The sequence below is a fragment of the Euprymna scolopes genome, chromosome 42, assembly GCF_053919585.1.
Source record: "Euprymna scolopes isolate OS-2025 chromosome 42, ASM5391958v1, whole genome shotgun sequence".
NCBI classification, from domain to species: domain Eukaryota; kingdom Metazoa; phylum Mollusca; class Cephalopoda; order Sepiida; family Sepiolidae; genus Euprymna; species Euprymna scolopes.
The window spans coordinates 48170572-48191882 of NC_136523.1; the positions used below are offsets into that span (position 1 = coordinate 48170572).

General features: G+C 32.6%; 1 protein-coding gene across 3 annotated transcripts in view; it reads left to right on the forward strand.

Moving 5' to 3' along the window:
- Window positions 1-21311, forward strand: part of LOC145267092 (uncharacterized) — a 36737-nt gene that overhangs the window by 13230 nt on the left and 2196 nt on the right. Inside the window, exon 2 of one of the 3 annotated variants that reach the window (XR_013864823.1) lies at window positions 10229-16068. Coding sequence is in view for 2 of the 3 variants with exons in the window: in XM_080123088.1 (XP_079979214.1) it covers window positions 10738-11751 (1014 nt within the window). In the remaining variant the exon portion in view is untranslated. The remainder of the gene's footprint in view (window positions 1-10228; window positions 16069-21311) is intronic. The other 2 variants (XM_080123088.1, XM_080123087.1) reach the window with 2 other exon arrangements.

A 21311-nucleotide genomic window follows, 5' to 3' on the forward strand; every position in this document is an offset into this window, starting at 1 on the left:
CTTGATACCAATGAAGCAAATGATCTTGAAAATATTCCAGTCATAATACTCAAAAAGCTGCAACCAGAACTAGCACCGATTCTTGCAAAGCTGTTCAATCAATAAACAAAAAAAATGCTTCCCAACACCTTAGAAAACCTCAATAGTTTGCCAAGTATTTCAAAATACTGAAGATCTGCCTTCTGCATCTCAATACAGACCAGTTAGTTTTTTGTGTGACATAAGTTGCTTGAATCTGTGTTAAACAGATAAATTGTCAACCATTTCCAGCAAAACCAACTTATTCGGTGACAAGCAATATGGTTTCTATCCTGTGAGATCTACAGCTGATGTACTGACTGTAATTTCTCATAGGATCAATGAATCTATCAGCACAGGTTTCCTCTCAAGAGCAAAAGTTCTTAGTATATCAGAGGCATTTGATAGGGTTTGACATAAAAGGTCCACTTCACAAGATTTCCAGCTATGAAATATCTGCAAATATCTTCTCAACCATCAAATCTTTTCTCTCCGATAGGTTTTTATGAGTAGTCGTTGATCAGAAGTCTGAAGCTCAAAGTATCAATGTTGGTATGCCTCAAGAATCTATCTGGGGTTCAACTCTTGAAATGTCACCCACATTTCTAATGTGATTGTCCCCTCTAACATGCTATCTTTCCTTTTTATAGTTTTTTTTTTTTCTTGTGATATTTGCTCGTTATTTGCATACGTGCCACCATACTCTGTTACATCTATATTTTCAGTATGAACAAGTGAAGCATGCCCCGTGAGTGCACAGTGAACGAGGCATAAAAAAATGATTAAGTTCTGCATTTGCTTCCCCCCCCCTCCACATTTAGCCCCAAAAGTCCCCAGGGGATGTCAAATCCTGGTGAAAATGAGCAAACGGTGCAGTTTTAGGCCTTAATATATGTAAATCCGAGTTCTGCATCATGCAAAAAAATAAATGACCAAGTCCATCATTTAAAGACTCCCCCCCGTCATTTAGCCCCAAAAGTTCCCAAAGCATTAAGATATTTAAATTTGGAGTTTCAATCCAAAAGGCACCCCTAAGGGGGCAACTGGAGTTTTCCTGGAAAATCCGTTCAGTTACTTTTTTACTCGTATCATATTTAATGTTTGTGCAAAATTTCAAAAACTTCCGAGGTGTAGTCATTGAGAAAAGTGCGCACGGACAAACGGACAAGGGTGAATTTACAGGTCCACCCTCCTTTTGTCGGGGGACCAAAAAAGAGATACTGTAGTTTAACATCCTTTGTAAGATGAGATTATTTAGGAGATTATGAGTAAACACCCTGGTCCCTTCTGTTAAGAAATTGGGGGTGGGGATTGAAACATTGATTTTGGTTTCAGATTTTTTTACCACTAACATCCCAATTCTACATCAACGATTACTAAACTACCACCTTAAATTCATTAACCTTTATCTTCAAATGGTCTTCAGGCCTTGATAAGTGGTGACTCCCTTCTAAAAAAAAAAAAAGTTCTCCTTAAGCAGTCTTCTGCCAACATGGTTGTCTTAAAGTCTAACGTAAACAAATACTTTTTTGAGCTATCCTTTTGGATAAGTTCCCCTTAAGCAATCTTTTGCTGGTTCTATCCATTGTTTCCAATCCTCTCATGGTGCTCTTTATTGTTCAACCAACAATCTTTTTGACCTTTGTCCTTGAGTATCTTGTATGCTTTAATAGGCCATGATGTAATTGAAATAGAAATTGACAGCACTCCTTTTCACTGACGCTATAATTCGTACCAACTCTTCACTTTAATGTGACTTCTCTGCTGGCAAACACTTTACTCTGTCTCCCTCAATTTATCCATCTTAACGCAGCTACTCCTCTTATTTCTGAATTAATGCCTTTTTATTCTAAAACTTCACCTTTTTAGTATATTATTTTATGATTGGGAGGTACATGTGACTAAAGACTGCTTGTGAACTTGATGTTCAGATATAGTCAACTAACATACTTCCTAACATCCAAGTGTGGCTGTTACTGGAAGCATGACAAGGTGAATTGGTTCCTTCACTTTTATTGTTCTTCAATATTTCTATTACGAAGCGGTTTATTGAAATAAAATCTAATATAATAACGGCTATATGTCTGTCTCCATATTTTCAAACTCTATCTCCTCCAAAACTAAAAGTCAGTGCGATGCTAGACGACTCAAATGATTGGATTTTTTATGGGCTGTTCTTTTATGGGTCTTTTGCCCGTTAAAATTGTTTTAAGGTGTTAAAAATGGGTCAAAATTGAAAAAATTATTAGACATCTTGTACATTCGTCTTGGTTTATTTTTAATTACTTTATATGCATGTCACGTTGGTACAGTCGTAATGTCACCAGCTTTGAATGCTACAGTTTCAGTTTCGATTCTATCTGATGGCACCCAAATACTTTTTTTTTTTTTTTAAATCACAACTCTATAATGATATATACGAAATTTGGACAAATTAAAATATATTTAAGCATATTTTACACCTGGGTAATACCGCCCCCCCCCCTTTAGTCTAAGAAAAAAACGATTGAAAAGTATACAATAAAAATTAAAATTATACAGATAAAAATAACATGATTAATCTATTTGCACTTTTAATAACAAAATCGAAAAAATATTTTATTTGAAATTTTATAAGTAATATGTTTATGAAAGTATAAAGATGAAATTATTGAAATCAAAAATAGCAAAATTTCAGACATAAAAATGTATCCAACACATAATATTCCTAAAATAGTTTCAAGTGTATTCAATAATTCTTTTTCAAAAAAGTACATAAAGTGTTTACAATAATTCTTTTAAAACATAATACTAATTTCAATAATTTTTAATTAAAATAAAACCAAAAAACTTCAATAATTATTAAAAAAAAAAAAAACTGTCAGAAAAACGTAATAAAAACAGATTACATGCAAAGGGAGAGATATAGGCATGAGAGAAAAAAAAAGCAAAGGAATTGATTTACCTTGTCACCGCTTCCAGTAACAGTTACACCAGTTGTAAGGAAGTACATTAGCTGACTATAATCTGATCTATATATAAAAGTGAAAATATGTGTGTGTGTGTATCAAATTCCTCCGCCAATTTTGGGTCTAAAGACTTGAAATTTTAGATGTAGGTAACTTGGACATGGGTCAAACTTTTTATTTTGATTTGAGACCAAAATAATAAAGGTTAAGGGGTCAAAATTGGGGTCAAATTTAAAAAAATTGACCTCTGCTGTCTCTACGAAATTACTCAGACAAATTTTGGTCTAAATATTTGAAATCTTACATAAAGTGTATTCACACGTAGAGCAAGTTATGAACAGGGCCTGAGCAAAGCCGGGCTGAACTGCTAGTATTGCCTATAAACTTCCTCCTTTGGAGGAATCTAGCTCCATCCACTCAGTGTGAATTTGACACTAGGAACCAAAAGCCTAATCTTGACTTTACTCTTGTATGAGAAATGTAAACCTCTCATCTGTGTTAGCCTCGTTTTGGCTGATGCGTGTATTGTGCCATTCTAATATGGTTATAACAAGATTTGTTTTTTTAATTTCAAGTTCTGGCCAGTTAACATTTCACCTTCTATAATTTGGAATTAGTAGTGTCTCATGTTTACCAATAGTGAAGGATTACAATTCTTTACAGGGAACAGTTTGGCCCATACTAATATATATAAAGTTTACTATAGTGTTTTTGGATTTTCCTTGTTTTAATTTTCCTGAAGATGATAAATTATTTGATCAATGATTTTTTTTCGACAAACATAATCATCTTTTGATCATGAAAAATGGTTAAAAATTAGATATATACTAGCAGGCTGCCTGGTTATAAGATATGCTTTAATATGATATTTTAATTCATGTAGATGACATATTTATTATTATAGAGACAATTCTCTATCGATTATTATATTGAACCTGATATGCAGGGTGGCTGCTAGGAAAGCAGGAAATTTGAAGGTCAGCTTAGATCATGAATAAAATGCGTGATTGCTATTTTTTTTATTGGTGCCGTGTGAGTGTTGTAAAAATAAATCGTTGTTTGACACTGCAGTAAAGTGCATGGACGACATTTTGAGTATCTATGAGTATAATTTAACATTTGTTTTTGAAAAACTTTTTAAAAATAAATCGTTGTTTGACAAATTTCCCGCTTTTCTAGCGACCACCCCGTATAATAGTGAGATCAAAATTAAAATATATATATATATATATATATATATATATAGACTTGAGTGCCATCAGCTAGAATTGGAACAAAAATATACTCTCATTTCTTAGTCTCTAAGCCACACCCATACGCACATATATATCTATAATATAAAGCTGAATGTCTGTGTGTGTGTCTGGTCACGAATAGGCTCCTATATGGTTGACTATTTTAAAAAACTGATTACATATAATGATAGATGTATCGAGACACAGGAATAGGTATGTTTGATCTGGTAGAATAGTGGTTCATTAAAATTGTGGGTTCTGCATTCGCGCCTGGTCCACAAAGTATGGAAATAAAAAAATTTTTAAATTAAAAAAAAAAAAAAAAAAAAAAAAAAAAAACGTTTACAAGTGTTTTTGATATAGATATACATAAGAATACTTTGATAAGTATGTTTTAACTTAAATAGGGATGGTATAATAAAATTGTGGGGTCTGCGTTCGCGGTTGGCCTCCATAGAATGGAAATAGGCACAAACTTTAAAGACTTTTCATATCTATCTGTGTAAGTATACTTTGATAATTATGTTTCAGTTTGAAGAAATATGGTATGATAAAATTATTCGGTGTTCGTTCGCACGTGACCTCCATAGAATGGAAATATGTCACAAAGTTTAACAAGGTTTTTTTTTTAATATAGATCCACAGAATATTGTGATAAGTGTTTCAGTGTGAACAGGTATGGTATAATAAATTATGGGGTTTATCTATTTTATTTTTACTTTCATCATATTTTGCTTTGGTTTTGATACCCCCAAATTCAACCCAAATTTACAACCCTTCCTTTTCATAACCTATCATACTTTCATAAATCAGAGTCCATTTTCTGTAGGCTGTTTTTGAACCCAGTCAGCGACGGGTACTTTTGCTAGTATATATATATATATATATATATATATATATATATAAATTAGCCTGTCATCCCTTTTTAAAAGATGGAATCGCCTGATCATCAAAGACATTCAAGCAAACAAGCGAGCAACTACATGATGGTTAACTAATTTGTATATTCCTTTACAAAAGAGCGTTAATTACTTATTAATTTTTACTGTTTTTCATTAGATGATTGGTTTTATTTCACTATTACGCTAAATTCTATTTATGCATAGTTTCTACATTCTGCATAATTGCATAGAATTTAAGATGAAAATGTTCTAGCACATGGAAAAGTGAACTTCTCGGTGTGTGTGAAAAGTTTCTACCAAACTCCTCTCTGAATACTTGATCTAGAGAGTTAAAATTTGATATATAGGACATTTGGCCTAGTAGCACGCTTTTGAGTTGGTTTTTAGTAGGCAAAACTTGCTGCTAAGTGGTCAAAATTGAAAATAAGGGTTGACCTTGGCAGAGTAAGTCAAATAAATCATTACTTTTGCAAAATGAAACATTAATAGCTTGCTTAATTTTTAACCTTTCGTATCCATCTATCGATAGCTCAGATGGTAACGACACTGAAGAGATAAATAATGACTAAAATTAAGAGTAAGTCGACTACACCTGTTACTTCAACGCATACAAATATACATTTCGATGTTAAAGTCATCGAATTGTTAGTTTTGTTATCCATCTGTTGATATCTTAAACGATGATTATATTTTATTTCGGACTACTAGTCTCATCTTTATTAGTTGTTGTTTTTCATCTTTTATTGGATTGTTTATTCACAACGTTTCGGCCAACTAATTCCTCTGGCCTTCGTCAAGTGGTAACAGCGACAGATAGGGACTTCGAATCGCCTAACTGCATTCTCAGCCATCACTGCCATCTGTAGCTGTTGTTGTCTCACCACATTTTGGCCAATTAACCTCTGGCACGCTTTGGGTGGGATTGAAACCGCTATCTTCAATGTTCATCTGGAACTGTAGAAATTCAACGTCTCTATCAACTGCGCCACGAGCCCCAAAGGGCGATCAAGGTTGGATTCTTTGATCTTATAAATCCACTTTTATTTATTATCTGATCTTCCATAGTCAGGTCCGTACTGATTGACCAAAATGTGGTGAGACTACAACAACTACGGATGGCAGTGATGGCTGAGAATGCAGTTAGGAGATTCGAAGTTCCTATCCGTCGCGGTTACCACCTGACAAAGGCCAGAGGAATTAGTTGGCCGAAACGTTGTGAATAAACAAACCAATAAAAGATGAAAAACAACAACTAATAAAGATGAGACTAGTAGTCCGAAATAAAAATAAATTAATATATATAATGCTCATCTCAAAAAAAATGAATTCCAATTAAGGAATAATGATTAGTTGCTAAATGTTTTAGTTTTGATTCTAGCTGATAGCACCTAAATCATAATTAAAAACTTTTTAAATTATTATAATATATTAGGTACAATATAATAATAATAATAATAATATAGAATTGGCTCTAATAAATATAAAATCTGCATGAATTATAATATAATTAAGCATATTTTATGACCGGAACACTATGTATTGAATACATTTTAATATTCAATAGAGGATTGGCTCTATAATAATAATAAATATGAAATTTGCATAAATTAAAATATATTTAGTCATATTTTTATGATTGGGCAATGACAGGCAGATTGCTAGCAGTGTGATGAAATCCTTTCATCATAAAATTTACAAAATAACAATTTTTTTCAAAAATGAATAGTTGTAATTTAAACATCAAGTTTTGTCTATCTTCCCATTTCCACTTTATTTGGTGGTTTTGTTTTTCTGGCATATCAACTCTTTTCCGGTTCTTTAATGCCGAATTCAGTTATTTTGGAAAAACGTTTTTATGCTTAAAGTTTTTTTTTTATATTTTTAAATCTTTATTTGTAGAGTTTGGTTGTTTTGTTTAACCAGTCAAGAAGTGGAGGAAATAGAAAGAGAAATGGGGAAAATGAGAAGGAAAACTGGGAAGGGAGGTTGTTGTTTTTGCTTTTGTTTTTTGTTTTGTTTTTTTAGTTTTGATGAATGTAATTAAGTTTTGCAAAAAGCATCGAAGTTTGGTGCATTTCGTCCCAGGAAGCCAATATCTTCAAGCAGCCTGATCAGCAGCGTTTCCACTCTAGCAGTTGTGTCTTCTTTGAATTTTTTACATTAACGCTATTTGTCTATTCTCTCATTTTGACTTTAACGATAGTCCGCTTTTCTAAACTTTAGTTTTTTTGCAGAAATTTAAAAAAAAATCTGATTCTTAGTATTTTTGAGTCCAAATCTGTAAATCTTGTGTAATGTTACACACATTTACATACTCGTTAGCGTGTAGACAAGCGGGACCCAACACATTGTAGACTCGGTCACAAAGAATACGAAAAAGGAAAGAACTTCAACTCTTGTTTCAGGTTTTAAGAAAAGACATTCATTCCTCATTCTCCTGCCACACGTGACTGCTCATCATGGCTGTGACGTCACTCACGTCTCTAACATGATCATTTGCATATGTGTGTCCTTACTGAGACATCATTTCACACACAGTTTCACATTTGCATATGCACGTCCGTGCTCTGTTACAATTAGACGAAAGTTTGTTAAAATGTGCCTCTTGCAAAAGACATTTTTTTTAACTGTGACCAATTAATTGTTTCTCTTTCAAAGAGAAAAGGTTTATTCTCCCGCAATTTCTCTTTATTTTAACGTCTTTTAATAGTCAAACTGAATTAGCATTAGCGTTAACATGTAGACACCTGGGACCCACATGCCAGACTCAGTTGCAAAGGTGACAAAGAATAGGAAAGAACTTCAACTCCTGTTTCAGATTTTAAAACACTTTTATTCCTCATTCTCCTGACACGGCTAATTTCTTGTTACAGCTATGACGTCACACATGTCTTTAATGTGATCGTGCCTCTGACCTCCGTCTTTAACATCGTTTCGAATGTGCTCTTCTGTCTTTCACACAGTGTTCCACATTTGCGTACGCACATCTGCACGCTGTTACATTTCGACCAAAGTTTGTTAAAATGTTTCTCTCGCAAAAGTTGTTTTTGTTTGTTTTGTTTTTTTTACTGTGGTCAATTAATTGCTCCACTTTCAAAGGTACAAGGTTTGTCTCTCACACAATTTCCAAAATTTCAGTTTCTGACTCCTAAATAAGGATTGTATTTTAGACTGAATTTTGCAGAAATTATAAATCCAACTCCTACTCCTTGCATTCTTATGAGTATGTGATTAAATGATTTAGTTTGGAATAGATACACCATTCATCATATGAGCCAGTGCATTGACCATGCTAAAAGAATCTTATTTGGTCTTGGAATATGTGGTCTGAAATGTTACCAAAGACAAGATGTGAAAAATTAGTACAAACCTGTTCTAAGGCAGTCGGAAAGAATGAAGAAAGAAAAAGTAATAGCCACTGTTCTGTTTATATGGCTACAGGTTTGTCAAATTTGTGTCATGATATGCAAATGAGAATGGTTAGGCATTAAGCCTAAGTTTTGAGAGATTGGGTTAGGGTTAGATTTGGACATTGAAGAAGCCATCTTGTGAGCAGTGTGTCACATTTTGAAGTTGAGTTTAGACAGCAGAATGTCGAATGCTGGTGTTGAATTTTTGACGGCAGAGTGGCGAGTGGTGAAGTTGAATTTATTGACATCAGAATCAAGAGTTGAACAAGTAACACCTGAGTGCTTTAATTTACAGAATACAACCTTGGACAAAATTTGTTGCCATGTTTTTTTTTCCACATTGAGTCTTTTTTTTTTTTTGTTCTTTATTTTTCAATATTTTATTGCTTAACATCTTAATCATATATTGTTGATATTCAGTGCTGGTTCAGCATCTTCCGGGCATTTACATAAATGGCTAAAAATGCAGATGACAAATTTACCTGTACATTGAGAAACTCGTAATGTTCTTTAATTATAATCTAATCTAACTTTCCATTAATTTAAACTAATTATAATCTAATCTAGTTGATGTCAAAAACTATGCTAATACTAAAAAATAAATAAATAAAATTAAAAAAAATTGTTAAAATTATTGTCATGTTAAAAAATGGATCAATCAGGTTTTTAAAACACCCCAGAAAAAAAGGTAAAAACTAGAGCTTTGGGTTGACGTCAATGCATAAAACAAATTTTTTTTTTTATCATAAGGTCAAGTTTTAGAAATATTGGAAAAAAATTTTTTTAAATATATATGTATATTAAATGTTTGTTTTTTTAAATGCATGATACAGGGTTTTCTGTCATTTTTTTTATTTACAAAACTTGTTTATGAAACGCAGATGTTGTGTCTCCATTGTTAAAAAATCTTGTAACTTTTAACATTCATCAATTTAAAAAAAACACTAAACTAACCTTGACTTAGTTGGGCTTTTTCCATTTCAAATGCTGTACCAATAAACAACACATGAAATGCAAAAAAATCTGTAAAAATCTTTGTTGCATTGATTGTATTAAAAAAAATTTTCCTGTAAAATGTTTTTTAATTATTAATTTCACCAGAAAATAATTGAAAATATTCATTTTTTTCATGTTTAATATTAGCTTCGTTTTGATTTTTACATCAGTTCATTTTGATTTTTTTTTTCTGAAATTTGAAATATTAATGGCTAAACATATTAATTTAACTTACTATAACTGAAATTTGAAAGTTTTAATATTATATATAATAATATATAAATACGACTTCATATAACTAAAATTTGAAATATTAGCATTATGACTAAACATAGTAATCCGACTTCTGACTTTAATTTGAAAGCTTAACATTATGACTAAACATAAATTAAAGTTTTTATGACTGAAATTTGAAATAGCATTATGACTAAACATAAAGCGTTTTTTTATGACAAATTTGAAATATTAGCATTATGACTAAACATGAAAGTGACTTTAAGGATAAAGCATATTACTGTGACATTTATTGATTAAACTTTGCGGCAAAATCATATAAAGAAACAAGAGAAAAACCTTTTTATTGTGATATTTTTGAGGTGATGTTCGTTCATAATGAAAACTTTGCAATCACTTTTCTTTGTAAATATGGAATAAAATTACCACATATTTTCCAATGATAAATTGAAAGATTGCCTAATTTTTCTGTTTTTCTTTTTCAGTTTAACTGCATTAAAGTGGAATATCTTGTCCTCATAGTCTCCCGATGTGTGGATTGTGCTAATTGCTACAACTACAGCCGACTTTTGGAAATATCCATTTATTTACTACACAAACAAACACTGTTGCTTTATATGCTCTTGGGAGTTTTTCATATTTTTGAGTGATGACTAGAATTCACTATTTAAACATTTCTAGTGCTCTAAACCATCATATGTTCTATTTCGTCAATCGTAACTTAGTTTCTTACCTTTTATTATAATGGATAAAAATATGCCGATTATAACTGCAATTTGAAAACTTAATATTATGACCAAACATATAAATGTGACTTTATGACTAAACATATAATTGTAACTCATGACTGAAATTTTAATATTATGACTAAACATAAATGCAACATTTTATGACTAAAATTCCAAAGCTAAGCGTTATGATTAACACATGAATATGACTTTATGACTAAGCATAAATGTCACATTTTATAATTGAAATTTAAAATATTAATATCATGGCTAAACAATTAAAAGATAAAACTTATAACTGTGAAATTTGCGGGTTAGTGAACCCGTGTCGATCTGCCCTTGAAAACCACGTAAGAACTCACACAGGAGAAAAACCTTTTCACTGTGATATTTGCGAGGCGACGTTCGCTCACATATCAAACCTAAAAAAGCACATGGTCATACACACAGGCGAGAAAAACTTCCACTGCGAAATTTGTGGTGTTAGCTTTTACCGAAACTCTAACCTGAAACGCCACATTCAGACACACACTGGTGAGCGTCCATTCAACTGCGAATTTTGTGGTCGCGCCTTTTCCCAGAAAAGTACACTCCGAAACCATGTCCGAATCCACACAGGTGAAACGCCTTATCACTGTAATCTTTGTGGCCTCGAATTTGGCACAAATGCGAATCTACGAAAGCACTTGCTTAAGCACGCCGAAGAAAACACAAGCAGTGATAGATCATATGAAAAATCAGAACTAACAGAAAAAGTATTAACAACGCTCAAAGAAGAGCAACCGTTTAACGGCGGCGAGGTCAAATTCTCGCAGAGTTCAAATTTCCAGAAGCATGTGGTAGCACGCACAACTGAACGTCCGTTCCACTGTGGGGTCTGCGAAGCGGAGTTTAAAACGATGTCAAAGTTGAAGTGGCATGTGATGACTCATACTGGAGAGAAACCTTTTCAGTCAGAGGAAAGCGAAACCGGATTCGGACAGGGTTCGATCCGCCATGGGAAAGACATAGCACATGCCGGGGAGAAAATGTTTCGTTGTGATATTTGCGGGTTCACATTTTCTAAAAACTCTAATTTAAAGCGGCACATGTTAACACACACTGGAGAAAAACCATATCTTTGCGAAGTCTGTGGTTGTGGGTTTACCCAGAATGCAACTCTTCAAAATCACGTTCGTGTACACACTGGTGAGAAACCATTTCAATGTGACATCTGCGGGGCTGGCTTCTCTCAAAAAACACCACTCAAAAAACACATGTTCACGCATATTTTGGTGTAACTTTTTAGTCTATGAGAATTACATAAAGGTTTCTGCAATATTTTAGCTATTATTTTATAAAGCCATCACAAAGAATGTTCTCTTTGTAAACCGACCACTGTATTTACAGACTACTGTTCTCAACATGGATGTTTTTCTCATCTTTCAGCCGATGTAACCTCCAACAGCTGAATATTACCGAAAGGTTTCTGCGATGATTTGGCTCATTATTTATACAATGATCTGTACTAGCACTAGAAGATCTTGCCTTCATTCCCTCAAATTATTATACAAAGCTATTACTAACAAACCTCAGCTTAGATGTTATTCGCAAAATGTTTTGGTCGATGTAACTTCTTTGGTGCATCTTGTTAGATTATTGCGATAATCTGGCTCAAAATCACGTCAACATATTTCAGAATAACCTTTCATCCGTGAGCATTATTCTTAGGTTTCTGCGATAATTTTTGTTTATAGTTTCAATGCATTTTTACGTAAAACACGACGCTTCAAAATCGCGTCCATGTACACAATTATTTTACAAAAGCATTACTAAGAATATTCTCAAACAACCACCGCTCAAAATACATGTTCACACATATTTTTGTGTAACCCTTCGTCCGTGAATATTGCATAAAGGTTTCTGCGATAATTTGGCTACGGTTATATACACTTTATCATTACTAGCACCAGACAATCTTGCCTTCCTTCCCTCAAATTATTTCACAACGTTTTGGCTGATGTAACCTCTGACGCTGTTTCAGAGCATCTTGTAAGGTTACTACGATGCCGTTATTAAAAACATTCTCAAAAAAATACATGTTGCCATATATTTTGGTATAACCTTACGTTCGTGAACATTACATAAAGGTTACTGCGATGATTTGGCTATTATTTTACAAAGCCATAACGAAGAATGTTCTCTTTATGAACAAATGTATTTAATTTTTAATATTATATAGACTATCATTTTCAACGTGGTTGTTTTCTCGCGTTTCAGCCAATGTAAACTCCAACAGCTGAATTATTCCCAAAATGTTTTGGATGATGTAATCTCTGCCCTTGTTTCAGTGCATCGTGTGAGGTTACTGATATAATTTGGCTATTATATTTAAAAGAAATATCTTCCAATAACATGAAGCATTTTTCTTGGCCTTCGGGACAAGATCATAGTGTAGTATCTGTTCTTCAGATGCTCCACTTCAATTTCTTGTTCTGTCAGTGGAGTAGAAATCCTTTACGACTGAGACAATTTTTATTTTTGTTCCTTTTCTCCACGTTAAAAAACGACCCTGGTGTCTAACTCTGTCCCATGGGGGGGGGCATTGGAAATAGGAACATGAAGCATAAGCAATACATAACTGTCTGCGATAATTTTGCGCTTAATTTTTATTTATTGCGGACTATTATCCTTATCTTTTTCTTTATTGTTTCACAATGTTTTGGCCAACTATTCCTCTGGCCTTCGTCAGGTGGTAACCACGACGGATAGGAACTCTGAATCTCCTGACTGCATTCACTGCAATTATTGCCTTCTGTAGTTATTGTCGTCTCACCATGTTTTGGCCAAGTAAGACTCTGGTCGGCTTTTGGTAAGATTGAAACCACTATGTTCAGACAATTCTCACCTGGAAGCATAGAGATTCAACGTCTCTATCAACTGCGCCACGGGCCCCGAAGGGTGATCCAGGTTGAATTTTTTGGTCTTATAAATCCACGTTTATTTATTATCTGATCTTCCGTAGTTGGGTCTGTACCGAATAGTATATATTATTTTAATTGGAATTCGTTGAGATGAGTATTATTTATTAATTTTTATTTATTTATTTTGACGAAGGCTAGAGGAATAGTTGGCCGAAACATCACAAAACAACTAAGAAAAAGATGAGGATAATAGTCCGTAATAAATAATTCCAATTAAAATAATATAAATTTGCTCTTGTTTTACAAAGTTCAGATTACTGTTCTGGTTTAAGCTGATGTAACCTCCAATTTTTTACAGCTGAACATCACACAAATGTTTCTGGAATAATTTGGCTACCGTTATATACTATTGATCGGTATTAACACTTCCTTCCCTCGATTTATTATACAAAACTATTACTAAAAATAACAAACCTCAACTTGGATGTCATTCCTAAAACATTTTGACCGATATAACCTCTGATCCTCTTTTAATACATCTTGTAAGGTTACAGCAATAATTTGACTCTTCTTTTACAAGGCAATTACTAAGAACTCAACACATGTTCACACATATTTTGGTGTAACTCTTTGTCCATGAGCACTACATAAAAGTAACTGCGATAATTTGGCTATTTTGCTAAACCATTACAAAGAATGTTCGTTTTATGAACAAACGAATGTATTAAATTTTTAATGCTATTTGGATTATTCAGATTATTGTACTCAACATGCTTGTTTTTCTCGCAACGTTTCAGCCGATGTAACCTCCAACTTTTTGCAGCTGAACATTACACAAAGGTTTCTGCAGTAATTTGGCTATTTTACAAAGCCATTACAAAAAATGTTTTCTTTGTAAACAAATGTATTGAATCTACAGACAATCAACCAACACGAACTTAGACTTACGAGTACGCGCTTTTTTTTTTTTAATTTTATCTTTTGTTTTCTACTACATTTTAAGTCGTTTAAAACAACACAATAAATTAGATTAACAAAAACAGTTGATATGCCGTAAAAGAGATAAATTAAACTACAAAGTGTAAGCAATAAAAACATTTCAATTAAAAAAAAAGAATCACTAACTGGAGAATCGGAGTATCGATCCCCGTACCTCTCACATGCTAAGCGAGCGCTCTACCATCTGAGCTAATTCCCCACTGCTGCCTGCTAACAGCTGCACAAAAAGTCTGATCGTATTTTGAATCGTCTTTTTATATATGTAGTAGATATCCTTCTGCAGTAATTTGGCTATGCATGCTTGATTGGTACTTGCCTTCCTTTCCTGAAATTATCATGCAAAGCTATTGTTAAGAATAACAAACCTCAACTTAGATGTCATTCTCAAAACGTTTTGACTGATGTAACCGTAACCTCTGATCTTCTTTCGTTACATCTTGTAAGGTTACTGTGATAATTTGGATCTTATTTTACAAGGCAATTACTAAAACCCTTCTCAAAAAAAACACATGTTCACACATATTTTTGTTATAATCCTTCGTCCATGAACATTTCACAAATGTTTTTTTGCGATAATTTGGCTATTGTTTTATAAAGCCATTACGGATAACGTTCTCTTTGTAAAGAAACGAATGTATTTTTAATGTAATTTTTAATATTATTTGGATTCTTCAGACTATTGTTCTCTACATGGTTGTTTTTTCTCGCAACGTTTCAGCTGTTGTAACCTCCAATCTTTTACAGCTGAACATTACACAAGTTTCTGGGATAATTTTGCTATGGTAATGTACACTGATTGGTATTCACGCTAGAGGATCTTGCCTTCTTTCCCTCGAATTATAATAAAAACTAAGAATGGTCTATTCGTAAACAAATGCATTAAATTTTCAATTTTATTTGGACTACTGTTCTCAACGTAGATGTTATTGTCACACCGTTTTGGCCGATGTAACCGCCAATGTTTTACAGCCGTGTCTTGTTGAATATTAGACATAGGTTTTGGAGCTAAAACATGTACAGCCTCAAAAAGTTAGGGAACTGCAAAGATTGGAGTTAAAAATGAACGACTTTTTCTGATCCAGAATTTATCTTTCTACATTGTCACCATCATTCTCCATGCACTTTTGTTCATGGGAGTTCAGAGCACGCTCTGTCTTATGAGAGTCATTCCAAAAGTAAAGCCTCCTATTTTTTAAAAAGGTTAAAGAACTGCAAAGAGTGACATGGTCTCTGTTAGGATGTGGCTACTGTTATATACATTTGATCCAGTACTAGCACTAGGGCATCTTGCCTTCTTTCCCTTGAATTATTATATAAAGCTACTAGCCGTGGTGTTTGGAAGTGAGTGTTGAGAAAAAAACAAGAAAAAAAAAAGTGGTGACAGGTAGGCTCGAACCCATACCACAAAGGAGGAAAAGGTGAAAAAAAAAAAAAAGAAACGTCTTTGCTGTTGTGCTCATCACCAAACCGGAAGTGATGAATGTTTAAATTAAGGCTAGTCATTCAAAAAGAGGGTATAACTTTCGAAAATATCAGCGATAAAAGTGCCCAGTTGAGGGTGAAGGAATGAATGTTTTTAGCCAATTTGTCATCTGAAGGGTCGACCTTAAAAACGATACCGATCTTGTGAAAATCCATCGCCTCTGTCAAAAGTTTTAAGCAGACATACAAATATACATACATTTAAACAGACAGGTGAGATTATAGATTACTAAGAATGTTCTCTTTGTAAACAAGCCTCAACTTGTGTTTTACTCTCAAAATGTTTCTGCCGATGTAACCTTTGACCCTGATAATTCTTGTAAGGTTACTGCGATAATCTGGCTATTTTACAAAGTCATTACTAAGATTATTGTCTTTGTTAGTAAATGAACGCATCAAATTTTTAATATTATTTGAACTATTGTTCTCCACCTGGATGTTATTTGCACAACGTTTCGGTTGATGTAACCTCTGACCTTTGACAGCTATGTCTTGTTGACTATTAGGCAAAGCTGTTAGCTATGATGACAGGAATAGTACCATTAAAACAAGTGACCTTTGTGCTCCAGAACTTATTTTTCCATATAGTCATCACCATTCACTTTTCGTACAAGTTAATCCAAAAGTAAAGTATCCTATTTTTCTAACTCAAAAATTTAAAGAGCTGCAAAGACAGGAATAGTACCATTAAAACGAGCAATCTTTTGTGCTTCGTAATTTATTTTTCTACATAGTCACCACCATTCTCGATGCCTTTTAGCCAATAACTCAATGATGTATCTCTGCTTCTGACACACGTCTATGACAGGGATTGTTTTCTTAGAATCTCACACCATCAATATGAGCAATAGAGAGATGAAGCTTTCAAATTATGAATGCATAAGCTCAATCATCATAACAATGCAATTTGTAATCCCTTCTGATCCATTTGGATGGAATAAAAAAAAAATAGGAGTCGTCACTTTTGGAACGCCCTTCATAAGGGCGTTCTCTTTGTTTACATACAAAGATATTTGATTTTTATTTGGATTATTTGATTTACTGTTCTCATTTTGGATGTTATTCTTCCAATGTTTCGAACCGATGCAACCTACAGCCTTCTTCAGTATCATCTTGTGGAACTTCTGAATTTTTACGGAATTTTAAAAGGAACCTTTTTATTTATTTTTTTTTTAGAAGTAGGAGTTAAAATCTCAATTCATTTTTAATTTTATTGTTAGTATTACAAGTAATAGATACATGGCATAATCATGTTAGAGCACCAAAGTTAAGCAACGTTGAGCCTGGTCAGTATCAGATGGATTACAATTTGGGGATACCAGTCATTGTATGAAAAGAGTAAACACCATATCTTCCTGCAAGAACAAAATGTTGTCATCTCTAACTGGGATATCCATGCAGCTAGTGACCGTTTATAAATTTGATATTCCCTAGATATTTCCTCCTTTGGGGAGAGCCAGTTCAACCCATCTAGGGTTAATGCCGCTGGCTGGCATTAATGAATGATGTTCTCACGATGTTTTAGTTGATATAAACTCCGATCTTATTGTACAGAATTTCAAATGCAGTCCTTTATTAAATCTTGTGCTGTCAGCCATGGCCAAGTAGAAGTATCAAATAACTCTTATGTATATTATTAGTATTGTGGCACAATCGTGTTGGCACATCAGTTCTTGTCAGATCACTGAAGTTAAGCAAGGATGAGTCTGACCAGTCCCAGATGGGTGACTATTTGGGGAGGCTAAGCGCTGTTTGTACCATGCAGAGTCGTAGAAATTTCCAGCTTGGTATCTAGGAATGTGTTTAATTTACTGGTGGAAGTGCACACCTGTATCGAGACAGAAAGCAATGGGAAACTACTGTCTTTATTTGTCTTCCCGAGATTATCATGGCTTTATAATTGGGAGAACTGTGGTCAACAATGCTGTTAAAATAGTGGGACTGCTGAAGTATTGTCCATGTTGAGTATACTAAAAGTATAATAAAATTTAATTAAAGCATTAAATTAAAGATAGCATGAAAACATGTAACATTGTTATTGCTTTTAAAGTAAACCAAACATTGTATTTTAAGACTTGCAAAGGAAATAAACCTTTGACACAAATTTTTTTTTAGGTGAAAGAAATATTTATTTCGTTTGTTTTCACACGTCGCCGACGTGTATTTACAACCCAACAAAATGCAATAGATTAGCTTTTTTTTGTGTCAGGTAGACATTTGCTTCTAGCTATGATCAGATGTTGTGTTACAGTAATTCTCACTAAGACCCACAGGTCAGCTGGCTCGCTTTTGAAGGGGCAGGAGGAGACTCGCATGCTTGTCAAACGTACGTTCCAAATCGCTACACCTTTTTTTTCTTTTCTTTTTCCTTTTTCTTTTCTTTTTCCTTTTTCTTTTTCTTTTTCCTTTTTGTTTTCTTTTTCATTCTTTTCCTTTTACTTTTTACTTCTTCCTTCCTTTTACTTTTTTCTTTTCCTTTTCCGTATTTTTTCTATTTTTCTTTTTCTTATTTTTTTCTTTTCCTTATTTTTTTCTTTTCCTTATTTTTTTCTTTTCCTTATTTTTTTCTTTTCCTTATTTTTTCTTTTCCCTTATTTTTTCTTTTCCCTTATTTTTTCTTTTTCCTTATTTTTTCTTTTTCCTTATTTTTTTCTTTTTCCTTATTTTTTTCTTTTTCCTTATTTTTTTCTTTTTCCTTATTTTTTTCTTTTTCTTATTTTTTTCTTTTTCTTATTTTTTTCTTTTTCTTATTTTTTTCTTTTTCTTATTTTTTTCTTTTTCCTTATTTTTTTCTTTTTCCTTATTTTTTTCTTTTTCCTTATTTTTTTCTTTTTCTTATTTTTTTCTTTTCCTTATTTTTTTCTTTTCCTTATTTTTTTCTTTTTCCTTATTTTTTTCTTTTTCCTTATTTTTTCTTTTCCTTATTTTTTCTTTTCCTTATTTTTTTCTTTTTCTTATTTTTTTCTTTTTCCTTATTTTTTCTTTTTCCTTATTTTTTTCTTTTTCCTTATTTTTTTCTTTTTCCTTATTTTTTTCTTTTTCCTTATTTTTTTCTTATTTTTTCTTTTTCTTATTTTTTCTTTTTTTCTTTTTCTTTTTTTCTTTTTCTTTTTTTCTTTTTCTTTTTTTGTTTTTCTTATTTTTTTCTTTTTCTTATTTTTTTCTTTTTCTTATTTTTTTCTTTTTCCTTATTCTTTTTTTCCTTATTCTTTTCTTTTTCCTTATTCTTTTCCTTTTCCGTATTTTTTCTTTTTCCTTTTTCTTTTTCTCTTTCAATCTTGATGCATGTTCATTCCATGATGTCGCCCTAACCCCCAGCTTAAATTCATACACAACATTAATTTGACACACGAGTCGTCAATATCCGTAAATGTTCTGGCTTGGTCATTTAAATGCTAGAGCCATCTACTACATTATAAACAATCGACCCCATGGATTTAATATAGTTTTCTCTTCAGTTCAGTATAAAAGAATTAAAGATCGGGGGTAATATTTGGATTGTGAAAATTACACCCAAGATGAGAACAGTAGTCCAAAAAATATAAATTATCTTTCTTCATCTCGGTAATTCTGAAACATTAAATTATTTTATTCACTAAAAATCAGAATTATTTTTCTTTGAATTTTTCATTGTTTCAACTGATGCTGAGATTAGATCTTTTGTAAATATACTAGCAGATGTACCCAACATTGCCAGGTATTTAACGTAATGTTAAATTCATTTTTTTTTTTTTTTTTGTAAATGAGGTAAAAAAAAAAAAACTGCATGCGAGTATTGTTTTTTTCGAAACAGTTCACTTGTAAATAAAAAAGAATACTTGAAACCAGATCAAAACCAAAACCTAAAGACAGTAAGTCAAGTACAATAACTATTAAGCCAGCTTGCCATGAACTTTAAAAAGTGTTTTCAAACCTACTTATTCTTAACAATGGAGCAGTCATGTGAACGATTCGTGCATGCACACTCATGAAATGGTTGACAGATAAAAATCTAATGATCTTCAAGTACCAAATTTTTAAATTAAACCTCTTAGCAGCCCTTTTTTTCCTGATGAAAACTGATTAAAAACTTTTCCACATGTCTGAATACCGTATATACCAAATTTAAAGTGTAGATCAAAAAAACATTGAGTATATAGGTTGAGAATTGTCCTGACTCGTTCACACAAACATTTTCACTTTTATATATAGGTTATTTGGATTTTTCTTTCTACTTGAGTATTATGTCCACAATATTTCAGACTCTGTAACCTCCAATCTTCTTCAGGTATGTGTGTGTGTGTATATATATATATATATATACTAGCATGGGTGCCCGGCATTGCCCGGGTATTTGGAGATGTATGTTGAGCAAAAAAAAAAAAAAAGTCAATATATTTTTTAACTTTGACCCCTTGAAATTTAATTGTTTTGGGCTCAAATTAAGTTATTAAGTTAGATCCATGTCCAATGAACCTATATCTAAAATTTCAAGCGTTTAGACCGAAAATTGTCTGAGTTTGGTAGAGTTCTCAAAGGCCAAATCGTTGAACTTTGACCCATTAATCGCCAAATTTCTGGCCGAAAACTGATCACATCTCAGTACCCTGTATATCAAATTTCGAGTCTGTAGACTAAAAATTGACAGTTATTGTGTAGGGAAATATACACACACAGACAGACACTTTCACTTTTATAGATATAAAGATTAGTGAATAAATGAAAAAAAAAAACATATTCCAAAATTCATGATATTGATTATCTTATAATTTATTCCTTTAATTCAGTTGACTTATACAATTCTTGACAGTATCTGTTTCGTAGCACAAAATCAATCATTTAATTATTATATCAATCAGTGAATCTATTTTGCCCTTAACTCATCAGAAGAAATACCAGCAATCAATCTGTCAAAAGGAAATAAAGTGTGATTTGACATGATTAAAGTCCGAAAATTGGAAGAGAAGCTGCAAATACCTTTAATATGTTTCCATTATGCCATTTTGAATTTTTATATAATGTGTGTGCAACTAACACTTAAGATGATAACAGTAGTCTGAAGAATCCAAATAATACAAATGATCATTTCCCATCTGAGAAGTGCAATATCATCTAAATGGTTTTGCAGTTTTCAAAATAAGTGATAATCTGAGGATGCTAGGTCAGGAGAATATGCAGGATGGAGCAAAATTTCCCAACCAAGTTCTAGATCTTTGGTCAGTAGTGTTGTATGAGGACAAGCATTATCATGATGGAAGATGACTCTGTTGATTTCAAGTTAAGATGAGTGAGATTATTGCAGAAAAAACAAATGTTTTCATAATTCGAAATAAAAAGTTATAAATTAATCATGGTCGTATGTTGAAGTACAGAGGAATTATAATTACATTTCGATCAGTGTAACCACCAACTTTCTCTAGGTATATCTTATCAAACTGGAACCCTTCATTTAATCCACAGGGGTAGCATGTTTTCAT